Source organism: Ostrea edulis, chromosome 6 (assembly GCF_947568905.1).
Source record: "Ostrea edulis chromosome 6, xbOstEdul1.1, whole genome shotgun sequence".
Classification (NCBI taxonomy): domain Eukaryota; kingdom Metazoa; phylum Mollusca; class Bivalvia; order Ostreida; family Ostreidae; genus Ostrea; species Ostrea edulis.
The window spans coordinates 47,991,969-48,006,569 of NC_079169.1; the positions used below are offsets into that span (position 1 = coordinate 47,991,969).

Below are 14,601 nucleotides of genomic sequence, written 5' to 3' on the forward strand. Positions count from 1 at the left end.
ATATGTACAACAACTTGATCTGAAGAGTCGGATCATGTTGACTTGGACAGACACAGATCATCAGGTAAAATGAGAGGACATTCAGATTATTCTATGTACTGGATATGGTAAGAATATACACCTTTTAAAAATTCTCTTGGTACATAATGCCCTGATTATAAATACAATTGATTAAAAGGTCATGTTGTCATGAGGAAATCTTGCTTTTCTGTAATTCATTAACTCTATCTTACACTATTTCTAATTAAACACTACGAGATAAAAATATCACAACAACTACGCCAATTCTGACAAATGTTAAAAGGACTTTTAAATGAACATATAATTAGAGACCCAACTAAATTAATCTGTCTATGACAGTCACACTTTAAAGTTTTAATACTTTCGTACCAAACAATAAATGGCATATCGATGGCTCTAAATATCTGTAAACGAGTAACAGAAACAAGCTAGGTGAACAAAAATAAATGTTGCTTATAATATTGATGATATTTCCAAATTCGATCCTTTTGCCCTCATGAACATTAGACATCAGAGACATCAAACACAGATGACAAAAATAACTCACCCGGGCCTTTAGGAGTTTATTCTTGAATCTCCAAATTGCAGCGGTTACATAGACAGGACATAAGCCTAAGGTATTGGAACATCAACAGTCTCAAGTCTCCCTTTCAGCAGGTGAAAAAATTCTTAGTGTCCAGCCGGAAATGTATCAATGCGCACCAAGAAAATGATAAGGTCATAAAATAGTTCTGCATGAAATTTCTGTCTGCTCGTCTCTCTCCTCTGTAATGGTTTATAAAAGTTATAATTACTATCAAACAAGAATACAAATTGCTTTTCTCAATATCATATGATAATTAGTACATCGAAGTATTCTTTGTTTACATCTGGTTAATTCTATATTCTTACGCAACGAACTTTCCGTCGAAAAACGAAAGAAGAAGTTGACGTCGATCGAGAATATTTGTTTTACGATGTTATTGGAGTTTTTATATAAAAATGGACTCAAAATATACATATTTTTCATTATATAATTTTTTTTATATTTTTCCCCATTGAAAATAGTCTCTTCAGCGCTTTTTAGAAAAGAAAACCACAACACGCTTTACAAGATGTTCCATGACACTGAACGAGGAATCATGGCGTCAACATCCTCGATGTCTGGAAATTCAAACGTCCATAAACAATTACGCGTGGAGACAGAGAGGACCCCAGATAAAAATTCCAAGAAAGATTCAACAGAGCGTGAAAAAACCCCTGAACCGTCCACGTCGAGTGTGTCACCGAGTGGTAAACAAGACTCTTCAGAAAGAAAAAGGAAATTCGAACCTAGCGAGGCAGACATAAAAGCATACAAACACAAAAGGGAAAAACAAGAAGAGGAAAGATTGAAAATGCAGTTAGTGTCCGTAAACTTCTTCATTGTGAATGATTTTCTAAAACCCATTGATGGTGCAATCTCTTGAATAAGGTGTATAGCTAGTTAGAAGAATCTAACTGTGTCTTGGGACAAGCCCCTCAGTATTCACCACAGTTAGAATGCCTCCTATATGCCCATATACCCGTAATGTAGCAGGAAATTGCAGAATCGCTTCAAAACGATTTTAAAATCAATATAGAATAAACGCCTAAATTTTAAGCTAAAATTGAATGCAACCAACCTCGCTGATAATTAGTAATTAGTGTTAAGGACCACTAAAAATACGAACGAAAATAATATTGTAAACTGGACACTTTGACACTTTTCTCGATTTAAATTGATTGCCATTAAACTAGAAACTGTTATCGGAGCACCCTGCTGTTTTCGAAAACGAATGCTCAAAGAAGAACCGCCCACTACCATATATTGAAAACAGTGAAATGTACCTTTTATGAAGAGTTTGAAGATAAAAAAAAAAAGAAGTTATTATGATGTGCAGTGGACGCAGAATTACCGTGTAGAATTGAAAGACAAACAGGCAGAAATAATCTCTACAGTGCTAAAGGGAAAAGATATGTGTTTGCCAGTGCAATCTGGTTAATTTTCTTCATTCAGACCTAATGAATGCGATTTTCATCAAAAGAAGAATTTTAAGCTTTCATTTTAATTTGATTTGACACTGCAATGTTGACTTAACTTATATTTCTTAATTTACAACGTTTGTTGGAAGCTATAAGTTAATTTTCCTGTAAAGTAACGGCGTAGTAAAAATCGTAGTACATTTTCCATAGAAAGCCATATCTCCATTTGCGGAATCTGTTCACTTATGCAATGACAAGTTACGGTAAAATGGAAACTGTATACAGCGAAATTCAAACTCTTAGGTTTTAATTCTCTTTCTACACTAATTAAAATGGAATTGATGTCGAGTCAGTTGTGATGGTAACTTTTTTGGTTGTATATTGATGATATGTGACATGATTTTTACTGAAATATGTACTGAGTGCAATTCTTATTTTGCTGCATTGTGGGTATTGGGGATGCATTCTGTTGTTAAACCGGGCAGTAGGACATTATCACTTTTACAATAGAACATTCTATCTATTGTATAGCTTGATCTAGACCTGATAACATGGCCTGTTTATTTTTGATCCGCCCATATGAATGATGCATCTTTTTACCCCATAGAACCCCATAAATACCACAAAGAACCTATTTTTCACTGCAGTCTTTTTCTCATTCTCTCTAACACAACATCCTTCCATCATACAAAATGTATGTGTTGGGGGAGGGTAATCTCGGCGAGATTCATCGAGACTGGATATTTGGTCTGAATCTCAGACCAGTGTCACACAAAATGATTCGGAAAATCTTGTCTGAACTTCAACCGCTTGCTGTGATTAAAATGGGGGAAAGTGAATTTCTTGTGCTCTTCAACTTTTTGTCTTAGACATCCTATTAACTCCCTATTACAATGAAACATGCATTTCTTACCTTTACATAGTGTAAATCCCACAATAAATAAAGTTGGATTTTTTTTTTAAGCCATTGCAAATGGCCACCATTTCATATTTACCTTCTCAATACGGAAGAGTTCCAATAGTGTATTCCATGATAGTTTGTACTACAAGTGGAGATAACAAGCTTGCTGACTGACAGTTACTTTATACAAAGCATTAAAAATTAAAAGCAATAAAAAGAAAACTGTAATTTTTAACCAATCTATTTGAGGGTGTCCTAAACTATCGGAACTTTCCAGCGTTGAGAAGGTAAATATGAAATGGTGGCCATTTGCAATGGCTTCAAAAATAGCCAACTTTATTTACTGTGGGATTTACCCTATGTAAAGGTAAGAAATGCATGTCTCATTGTGGCAGGGAATTATAAGGCGAAAAGTTGAAGAGAACAAGAACTTCAGTTTCACCCATTTTGATCGCAACAAGCGGCCGAAGTTCAGGCAAGATAATAGCCAAGATTTCCTGAATCACTTTATGTGACACTGGTCTGAGATTCGGAAGAGGCGTCGGTCCAAATATCTAGCCTCGACAAATCTCACTGAGATTAGGGGGATGGGGGTACATTGGAATCACCTTATCCATCTGTTTGTAAATGTCTTTGCATTGTCTCAGATACTAGTGGGTGGATTTACGAGGGTCATTCAAAAAATATGCAGACAATGTCTCTCTCGTATATATATTTTTGGGGGAAAATAAAATTCAACACATAATGAGATTTGAAATCATTTATTTTATCGACCTGGGATGTTTCATTTTATTTGATCAAATTTGGCATCATGTTTTTAACCTTCACAAAAGAGAACTACCTGTCTTCTGTAATCAATTTCCATTGAAGGCCATAACATATTAAGTCAAAACTTACGTAATCATTCTCTACTAGAACATATTGAATTTTCTTCAATATAATTAAAATCATTTAATGTCTGATTTTGTCTACCAATTTTAGATGCAATATGACGTTCAGAAAAAAAAGTTATGGCAAAAGTCCATGTATTTTTTTAATGACCCTCGTACCTAAAAAGTTGTACACTTTCTATTCACCTTAAGGAAATATGCATCTGATATATTCACAGCTATTGAACCATTGTCTTCATGTCACAAAAAGTATCAACTTGAGGACTGTTCATTTTTCACTGACAAAACAATTTTGTCATAGCATGTTCTCATGCATATATCTACATAAACATATATATATATATATACATGTAAATTTTTTAATTTTTTTTTTTTTTTTTTACCAAATACGCAGTAAAGTTGAAAATAAGGCATACAGTTATGTGTATTGTCAAATGTAAATTTATTTGCTTTACAGTACTCCTAAAGTAATGTGTACTTGTGATACTATCATTGATGAGTAGTATCAAAACATTGAGTTATGAATTGACTATTTTTAAGAAACATCTACGTGTTATGGCTGTTACGGGTCGGGTCAGTTCAGAATCTTTTAATTTGGGTTTGAGTGTTTCAGTTTGGGTATATATAACTATTTTAAAAATCTAATATACAAATTAAAATCAGAAACCTTTAATGTATTTTGTTACAATAATTACTCACGGGTGTGGACTCTGGTTTAGACTCAACATCCATGGTACTAGAAACAGCATTGTCATTTCTACTCATTTCCATTCCATGCTTTCAATGTTTTGTCCTTGACAATGTTGATCCTGTGGTATATTTTCAATGTGTCTGACATGTCTTACATACTGTCATTATTTTGTCCACAGTGCCATCATTTAACAGTTAATCAAAATACAGCCACATTTGAGGATTTTGATACCATTTTGTTTTAAAAGATTTCTAATAATGAATTTATAGTAAAAACCAGACCCAAACTGATATATGAAAAAATGGAACTGAACCTGACAAATACAACCCGCACTTTTCGGTTATTTCGGGTACCCGTTGCAGCCCTGCTAGGTGTTTTCAAAATGGTTTTATAATGCCAGTAAATGTTCCTGCAAAAATTCCACAATGCGCTATTACATTATGTTATGGTTTAGAACAGTTGTAATATGTATTTTAACTGCTGTATATGTAAACTGAAATTCAAAGTTGAATATACTTATTGACTTAGTATAGTTATAATTTCTATTTCCTCCAGAGTGTTGGTGTCAAACTTTACAGAGGAGCAGCTGAACAGATATGAAATGTTCCGTCGAGCAGCCTTTCCAAGGGCAGCAATCAAAAGAGTAAGAATAACCATTTATATTGAGAGACTCCCTTGATTATGCAACATTTATGAAAATTATGTTTTGGTTGTGATTCTTTGTGTGTCTGGTTTCCAGGATTACACCTAAAGTTTTGGGGAATTTTTTCTTCTTCCCATGGGGATCTGGGTAAGAATAGCTCAAAGGCCATAAGCGCCGAGCATAGGCCAAAAGTTTGCAGTCCTTCACTGGTAATGGTGAGGTCTCCATATGAGTAAAAAATTCTTGAGAGGGACATTAAACAATATCAATCAGGCAATCCAAATTTGTGAAAGTTGGGCCTATAGTGACTGTTAATACAAATATGTTGTTATTAATCCAAATCTAGGGTGATAGGACTATATATCATCAGAAAGAAAAACAACATCTCTCAAGTTGTATGTCCACTGATTCAACAGGAATTTTTTTTCAAAGTTGAAAAAAAAATCATCTGTTGCTATAACCATTAATTATGGATGTTCAAGTGAAGGAAGATATTGTAGACCAAATTATTTTTCTCAATAAAAACAATTGACAGTGTAGTGTAATTTGTTCAGTGTCTCTGACTTTCGTTATCACAACTGTATCCATTTATATTTGGAGCACTACCTGTCCACGAATAATCAATTTGGAAGATTAGATAATTACTATGCCCAGCATGTTTCAATACAGGGGGACACGCATCAGTTGATTTTATGATGCTGATCAGTTCCTTCACCCTGGAGTGATCAAGATGTCCATGTGATGGACAGTGATCTATCAAGCATGTGTTTTTTCACACCAGTTTTAAAAGCTACATTATCTTCTATTGATTTGGATAAAATCATCAATATTTGTGGATTATTGGGAATTTTATAATGCTGGATTCCATGAATAAAAGATTATATAACTATTAACTATTTGTAACTATTATAGCGTTTTTGAGTTTCGTATGATACTTAGAATTATGTGATATGGCACATACATCATGAAATTGACATTATACAGGGTTCTAAAAACACTTGAATAAATGACATCTTGTTACTATGTAATACTTCTCTCTCATTAAGATGCTGTTGATGCAATAGTAGGTCATATTTACAGTTATTTGTTGCAAAATTTGTGTTATAAATTTGAAATAATTTTAAAAGCTTTAATCAATTAATTTCATTGGGAAATTTTCACACTATTATGGGTATTTTTGACGATTTTTGTGAGGGAAAACTGTCAAAATTTTATGATAATTCTTATGTATGAAAAACACTGTCAAGATTCTGAAATTTTGGAGAAAATATGGTTCATTGTTAAAGAATATGTTTCGATTTGATAGAGCTTGAAAGGCACATGGATTAGAGTTTAATGTAATAATTATAATGATTACAGCAGCAGTTCTCAGTAAATTGTTTTAGAAGGAATGTGTATGCATTTAGAAGTAATGCGTTATTGGTTACTATGTTATATGAATTTTAAAAAGCAACAAATAATTAACTTCAACTGGACTAATGCCTTTGTGTAGGTGATGTATGAATGAATGTAAAATTGACATCACTAGTACATGTATTTTCCATATTCACTTTTGTGTGTCTGTTTTGTTTTGTCTATCAGCAAAATAATTCAAAAAAAGTTAATTCCAAATTTCCGTTAGATTTTTGGGAAAGATAAGCTTTGAGTCAACACACAATATATTTAGGCAGCAGATCCAGGATTTAAACAGGATCCTGAACTGTCAAACAGCAGATCTATTACAATGGTATTGATGGTAGATTTACCTCCCTTTAATTGGTCTTTTACAGTTGATGCAGTCCATAACTAGGACCAGCGTGTCCCATAACGTGGTTATTGCTATGGCTGGCATAGCAAAAGTTTTTGTTGGTGAAGTCGTGGAAGAAGGTAAGCATGATATTAAAGATATTTTGCTTCTCTTAAGACATAACTGTGTGTGTTTGGGAAGGGGGGATGTCGACATGGTTGTTAAACACTTTTATCAGGTCCCATCAGCCTTTAGATGGAGTATTTGCAATTCCTTTATGATGAAAAATTCACGTGGAATGTTTACGGGCCCAACACTGAAGAATTGACCCCTTTTACGTATTCTCATATAGGGGAGATTTAAATTTGTTCAGGCCGTGACCATCTGGGTAGGCAGGGCTACATTAGGAGTATACAGTTTTACAGAGAGAGGGAGAGAGGATCTCCTCTTCTCAAGAACCACAAGGATACTTCATGTCAATTTTGATATGCAAATATCCTATTGTACTGTGGTGTAGAAGTAAGTTATCTATATTCTCAACATGACCCCTGGGCCATAGCAGGACCTCAATTATGTGCTTTTAAAATTCCTGCACAAACTTGTAATTAAAACACCATATAGGGGTGTATTCTGCATGAAAACGATATTGACTTCACATAAGTGCTTTGTTTTAATTTTTCAAAGCAAAATATTTAATGAAATACCCACAACTCACAAAAATAAATAATTCTGGATTGATCTTGATTTAATTCAAAGTTGATATTCACCAACAGCACACCTTTTGATCCGAAAAATCTCTCGTGCAAAATTTATTTGTATTGATAGATTTTGATAGGTTGCAGTCACTTTGTGGATTGAAGGTCATGTTTTACATGAATTCTATGACTAAATTTGAAAAAAGTGGTAATCTCTTCAGAAAACCAGACCGATACCGGTTTTGTCTCGTATAGAATTCCACAAGCTGACGTTTTGGTGGGGAAATCTTGGCACGTCGCGATGGTATAAAGATTTAATTTATCAAATAATAACAATTTTATTTCAATTTATTCTACTTTATTTTTAAACACACCACAGGGCTGATATAGCTAAACATGGTCTTAGTCCTTTTTTCATGGGAATGAATTGTAAAATTCTTTGAAAATCTTTTTCACAAGAATTATAAGGTACGTATGTAACATCGATATGTTTCCATTTTCATGTTCAGCGTTTGATTTAATGCAACTGCACAGGTGAGCTATAAGGCTCATGGATATCTTGATATGATAGGGGGAGGGGGTGGTCTGACAAAAATCCAATAGGCCCTAGACAGACTCCATTTGATGAGATGTGGAATAGATATTTTCATAAACCTTTATTAGTAAAAAGGACATGTACTCTACTAGATCAAATTCATATATATGTATGCGCAAAAAGTCAGTGAAATTTGCACATTTCTCTCTTTTGTAGCTTTTATTGTCACAAACCAATCATTTATATCTGAACTACTATTGCATTGAACATGAAAACAAATGTAGTTGCAAATAAAATGTGTTTCGTTTTCAAGAAAATAAATACACAGAAAAATGAAGGCATAACTTGTCCTCTTCATTTGTTTGATAACTATTTAATTATTTTGTATATTGTTATCTGAATTATTTTCATCCCCTCACAACAAGGCTACCATTCATGTTTGTATGTGTGTGTGTGTTACAATTTACATGTAGGTATGTTGTATGTTATTTTGTGAGTGAGTGATTGAGTTACCATGTGGACAAAATTTTCAGAAAATTGTAGGGAGTCATCAGAATTTGTGTACTTGTTCCCACTGAAGGGAATTCCTCCTTTGTGCAGGATTCAAATGAAGTAGTAGAACTGGGAGTCATAAAAGTTTGCATACTTATTCCTCCTCATGGTGATTTCACAAACTCTATCAATTTTTAGGGTCAAAGGTCAAGGTTATTTATGGAATTCCTTGAAATACATGTGAGCAAGTTTCAGATAAATCTACAGATTTGAGTTATCAAACTTGCATACTTGTTTCCCACAGTGGGTTTTTAAACAATAGTTTATTTTCAGGGCCAGGGGTTTATGTTCAAAGCTTCTGAATGGATATATTTATTTGGGTCATGATATCATCTATGATGATTTAATTCTGTGATAAATGAGTGTGACTATACTTTTTCGCAAGGGAATTTTTCATTTATTGATGCTCATTTTTAAATAGATGTACATGTATATCTAAGTACATGTATATGGTTTAATGATTGCATGAAGGTCATGTAATAATATTATATAAAATTTCAAATATACAGTACATGTTTATATGGTATAAATTATTTGTAGCACTGGACATCATGGAGAAGTGGAAGGAGACTGGTCCAATACAGCCAAAACATCTACGAGAAGCTGTGCGCAGAATTAGGAAAAGAGACAGTCTTTCCAAGCCAAAGAAAGTTTTACTGAACACGTGAATACTTGATGGTTGGAGAATGGAAATCGTTCAGAGGATCTGGTGTTGTACTCTTCATTCATTTCACGTGTGTCTGTCTGATTGTTAGACAAGACAGCACTGTTGTATCAATCTGAATGACTCGTATTTAATGCCATGTCATCCTGACAATGCTTTAGAGACTGTGTTTGTCGTCTGTAATATCTGTACTGATACTGTGGCCAGTTCTGGGTGAGTGTTGATCAGGTGTAGAACCGTGTACATGTAAAATACTTTATAAGTGTGGGATCAGGAACCAAAACTACAAAGTATTTGATTGGAAATTATCTTTATTTTTTTTATTGTTCTAAGTTCATTATGTCAAGCACACACAAACTGAATTTGGAGAATATGTATATATTTTTATAAGCATGTTTTCAAATTACATGTATAAACAAAAAAAGGTGAAATGGATTTATTATGATTTTAAGACAGTTCAAGGGAAAGTGTATTTCTGTATAATTTTACAGAGCAGATAACTCTTGAAACCTAGTTTGCATTTTATATCTTGTATTAAAATCAAATTTACATGGATTTTATCGTCTTTTGTGTTCAGTTTACAATATTTACATTTCCATTATTTTTGCCTTTAATATTTTATTATCAAAGTGTTATGATTGCCATTTCCTCATGAATGCATTGTAGTTTGGAACAAAGCACGGATGAATCTGGATAAATACACATGTAGTAGCTGGAAATTCTGACAGAAATAAAAGTAAAATATAAGAAGTAAATTTCATTTTTGAAAATACATGAAGGTCGGTCTATGCGAAAGACATCGGACCGTCGGACCTGACCGATGTGCAGTGCCTCAGGTCCGATGTGTCATTTTTTATACCGGACCGGAATGTCTGATGTCTCAGTATTCGGTTTTAAGCTTTATTATTTTGACGCGGGGTCAATTAAATGTTTGTTATAAGTAAAAAATATCACACAAATCCAAATACGTAAATGAATGTGATTAAACCGCATGGACCGTCTAAAGTATTATGCGGGAGGGATCCCTGGTATAGTATTACTCATATAATAAATAAGATTTCCTTGGTTTTGCATTTTCACGTGTTTCTCTTTTTTACATTAGGTTTTTCGGTCTGACAAAATTTGGTTCGGTCCGGTGTGTTCATTGATTACACAGGACCGAATGTCCTGTGTGGTCCTAAAAACTTTCGTATAGACTGGAAGGTATGAACTGCTGCACTTCATGCTGGCATATTTTTCATTAAGTGTTAACTCACTTCATGAAGCATATTGGTGTGAGGCGTCACAGTTCATACCCTCATGAAATGTATTTCTTAATCATATTTAACAACATTACAAATCTGCACTATAAAACATGCAAAGACTGAAATTGTGTGTGTTTAATTTCTATCAAAACCAAAGTCTGCTTTAGAATTAATAGAGGGGAGTTGTTCCTCGTCATCAATTTCACAAAATTTATCGATGTTTTAGTAAGTGATCATGGAGCGTATATTTTGCTATTTCTTCAGACAGACATTTTTAAGATAACTCCATCCTCATGTTGTGTCATTCAGACAATAAGTTTTATTATTGAAAATACATGAGAGCATGAACTGCAGCACTTTACGCCAGCATACTTTTATGATGAAATGCTCTCATTTCAATTGGTATAAAAGATATTGAAGGTAAAAACATTGGAAATGTAAGTATATATTTTTGCAAAATCTTCAATTAATTAAATTTTGTGCATGGTAGAAATATATCTTATGTGGGGATTTTATTCACTGGTTACAATAAAAAAAAAATTGGTATTGTATTTGATAGTGAAAAAGTTATATTTTCTATAGACTATAAATAATCAATCCTCAATATTTTTTTTTTTTAAATGTTTAAAAAGGCGATATTATAATCAAATATATGGGAAATATTCGCCCCCGTTTTATGTTCATCCCTTTCGCCCTCGTCACTTGGCGAATTTAAGAGTGGGCGAAACTGTTTTCTCATATTATCTCTCTTTTAACACAACTATGTCTGGGCGAATTTAAAACAGAGTGAAACTGTCTGCAAGTGTAGAAAGGTGAACATAACCCAGTAGACAGTATCTCCTATGCTGGTAAATATAAACACTTAAATTTCTCAAATGAGGGCATAGGTGATATCTTAATATACACTGTTTATTCCACTGAAAGTATAGTTCCCTATAATTCATGTTCCCCAGACCCCATTATAGTTAACAAATGTTGTATCTGTAAGCAAGAAAGAGTAATATAGACCCATGACCTACTTGTGTAGTAAATAATATATATGCACATTTAATGCATATCTTCTAATCTGTCTGAATGACAATCCATCCTTAAAAAGAGAGCACAATAAATCTAGTTACTTGGCTTTTGATGATTTAATTTTAAAAGATGATAGGCACTTAAAATGTGTTGCAATTTCATGACATCTGATGATGATACTGTGGCCCCATCCTATCTCCAGGGGCCATGATTTGAACAAACTTGAATCTGCACTGTGTCAGGAAGCTTTCATGTAAATCTCAGCTCTTCTGGCCCAGTGGTTCTTGAGAAGAAGATTTTTAAAGGTTTTCTCTATTTATTCCCATGTAAAACTTTGATCCCTTATTGTGGTCCCAACCTACCCCCGGGGGCCATGATTTGAACAATCTTGAATCCGCACTGTGTCAGGCTTAGCTTTCATATAAATCTCAGCTCCTCTGCCCCAGTGGTTCTTGAGAAGAAGATTTTTAAAGATTTTCCCTATTAATTCCCATGTGAAACTTTGATCCCCTATCGTGGCCCCAACCTAACCCCCAGGGGCCATGATTTGAACAAACATGAATTTGCACTATATCAGGAAACTTTCAGGTAAATCTCAGCTCTTCTGGCCTAGTGGTTCTTGAGAAGATTTTCCCTATTTATTCCCATGTGAAACTTTGATCCCCTATCGTGGCCCCAACCTAACACCCAGGGGCCATGATTTGAACAAACATGAATTTGCACTATATCAGGAAACTTTCAGGTAAATCTCAGCTCTTCTGGCCTAGTGGTTCTTGAGAAGATTTTCCCTATTTATTCCCATGTGAAACTTTGATCCCCTATCGTGGCCCCAACCTATCCCCCAGGGGCCATGATTTGAACAAACATGAATTTGCACTATATCAGGAAACTTTCAGGTAAATCTCAGCTCTTCTGGCCCAGGTTGTGGTATCACTTAGTAGAAAAACCTTGTTTTCGTTACGGATACAGATATTGCCCTGATATTTAGTCAAAAGCTTCCTCTCCAAGGAATATAATTTCAGCTGGATTGGGGCACCATGACCTACTTTAGGAGTGAAAGTAGGTCAAACATTTTTTTTGTGTAATGAATACAGAACGAGGTATTGCCCTGAAATTTTGTTACAACCTCTCTCTCTCTCTCTCTCTCTCTCTCTCTCCCTCTCTCTCTCAGTCTAAAAAAATAAAGAACACACACACATAATTAGTTCAATGCACCGTGACCTACTTCAAGGCTAAACGTCAAATAGGTTTCTGGACTTTTTCTCATCATGGATACAGATATTGCAATGAAGTTCCAACAGGTGTTTGTACCGTTTGCGGTACTCCTATTGTTGAAAAAACATCGTTTTTAAAACCCCTTTTGGGCCGCAGGGTGAAAATAACAATTCTGAAACCTTATTGCACATCTTTAGGACACCATCAATCATCTTCCAAAAATACGTAGTAAGAGGAGTTATGGGAACCAGATTTTTGTAGAAAAAAGTCGTTTTTCAACTCCTATTTGGCCCCCAAGATGAAAATGAACATTCCGAAACCAGGTTACTGTATCTCTATAGGACACCACCGATCATCTTCCCAAAGGTTATTTGGCTATACTGTGTAAAATGCAAGAGAAATTCTTGAAGCAGGTTTTTGTATATATATATATATAACTTTGTGTACTGTTTATTCTATTTCTTTTAATATATATACATGTATATATATATATATATATATATATATATATATATATATATATATATATATATATATATTTAAAAAATTCTTTTAAAAAGGCCGGGTTTTTTTTAAATATCCACCCCCACCACAAATTGAAAGTTCCAAAATTCTATTGCACATTTACAGGACACTGCCTATTATATTCCAAAAGATTAATTGCAGGGTTACTGTTTGAGATAAAAGAGGAGTCTGAGATGGAAGAAAGTGTGACAGACGGACGGACCAGGGTAAAATAACAATATACCCGAACTTTCTTTAGAAAGTCCTGGTATTAACAAACAAAAATGTCCACCTCTTTTCTTGTATTCCCAACTCATTTGACATAGATAGAAAGACATATATTATGCTAATAGATCAATGATAGGGAACGATGTGCCGACAAAATGAATTAACGGGTTGTTGTTGGGGTGGGTTTTTTTTGGACACTCTAGATGTTTACACATTGTCATTTAATGATCGTATTTACATTTTCTTAATAAAATCTTTTAACGTTGAAATCTACTGCTTACTCCATACACGTGGAATTTTCAGATCCCAAGGGCTTATAGCATTAAGTACCTGTTATCTCTGATAGATGGCGGGGATAAGAATGTTCTAGATTTTATTTTGGAATAAGTTTGCGAGGCACGTAGGCACCCCCCCCCCCCCCCCACCACCACCACACCACCACCACACACACTTTTTGACAACGATTTTTTTTACTATTTTTAATAGTACACATGTAGTAATAAATGATGGGAAGAATGTAAGCTTGAAAGATAAGAATGAAAAAGTATAGTGAGTCAGTCTGCCATAGTAGAAGACTGCCCCCTCTCCCTAGCGATTTAAGAGAATGAAGCTGGGAGGGGGTGTTGTTAGTCAGCCTTGGTTGAAGATTTCAAACCCATCCACCCCGGAAAAAAAACCACGGTCCACACCCCGAATTAGAATTTCGAAGATCGGGTAAAAGATTCTCTATACTAACAAGCCAACTTTCTAATTTTTAAGTGCCCTTTTGCACTGTAGTTTTTAAATTAATGGGGGGGGGGTACAGTGGAATACATGTATATACACATTGTATAAATATTATTAAAATCAGATCTTCTCTAACCGTTACACTCAAGTGTAACGCTTAGAGAAGATCTGATTTTAATTAGATTGATATTTTGTTATATCAAGCAAATTTTTATCAAGCTTGTGATATGTTAAGACAGGTTTTCGCACTCTTGCGAACAAATATATTGATTACTGAAAAAACCAGTGATTGCTAGCTGCAGAACTGTAACTTTCATGGAAGGGGTGTGTGTGTGTGTGTATTTTCCCAAGTGCCACAGTCGTGCA

The 14,601-nt window shown here is 34.3% G+C and overlaps 1 protein-coding gene and 1 long non-coding RNA gene across 3 annotated transcripts; one reads left to right on the forward strand and one right to left on the reverse strand.

The window, feature by feature from the left end:
• Positions 1 to 204: 204 nt before the first annotated feature.
• Positions 205 to 1,044, reverse strand: LOC130046819 (uncharacterized). Its single transcript, XR_008795829.1, has 2 exons — positions 913 to 1,044; positions 205 to 786 (listed from the first exon to the last, which is right to left on the reverse strand). It is a non-coding gene; the product is annotated as an uncharacterized LOC130046819 (long non-coding RNA).
• Positions 876 to 9,857, forward strand: LOC125646698 (transcription initiation factor TFIID subunit 11-like). 2 transcript variants are annotated; one of them, XM_048873208.2, is made up of 4 exons: positions 876 to 1,402; positions 5,042 to 5,129; positions 6,899 to 6,995; positions 9,178 to 9,857. In XM_048873208.2, exons 1-4 carry the CDS (start codon positions 1,116 to 1,118, stop codon positions 9,303 to 9,305), a joined length of 600 nt encoding a protein of 199 aa, XP_048729165.1. In that variant the 5' UTR covers positions 876 to 1,115; the 3' UTR covers positions 9,306 to 9,857. The 2 variants fall into 2 exon arrangements, with proteins under 2 accessions (XP_048729165.1, XP_055995784.1); XM_056139809.1 differs by having other exon boundaries at positions 908 to 1,402; positions 6,899 to 9,857.
• The last annotated feature ends 4,744 nt before the right edge of the window (positions 9,858 to 14,601 follow it).

Coding starts and splice junctions, on each gene's coding strand:
- LOC125646698 (XM_056139809.1), top strand. CDS start 1,116: ATGTTCCATGACACTGAACGAGGAATCATGGCGTCAACATCCTCGATG. Junction 1,403..5,041: donor GAGGAAAGATTGAAAATGCA/GTTAGTGTCCGT, acceptor TATTTCCTCCAG/AGTGTTGGTGTCAAACTTTA. Junction 5,130..6,898: donor CAAGGGCAGCAATCAAAAGA/GTAAGAATAACC, acceptor GGTCTTTTACAG/TTGATGCAGTCCATAACTAG.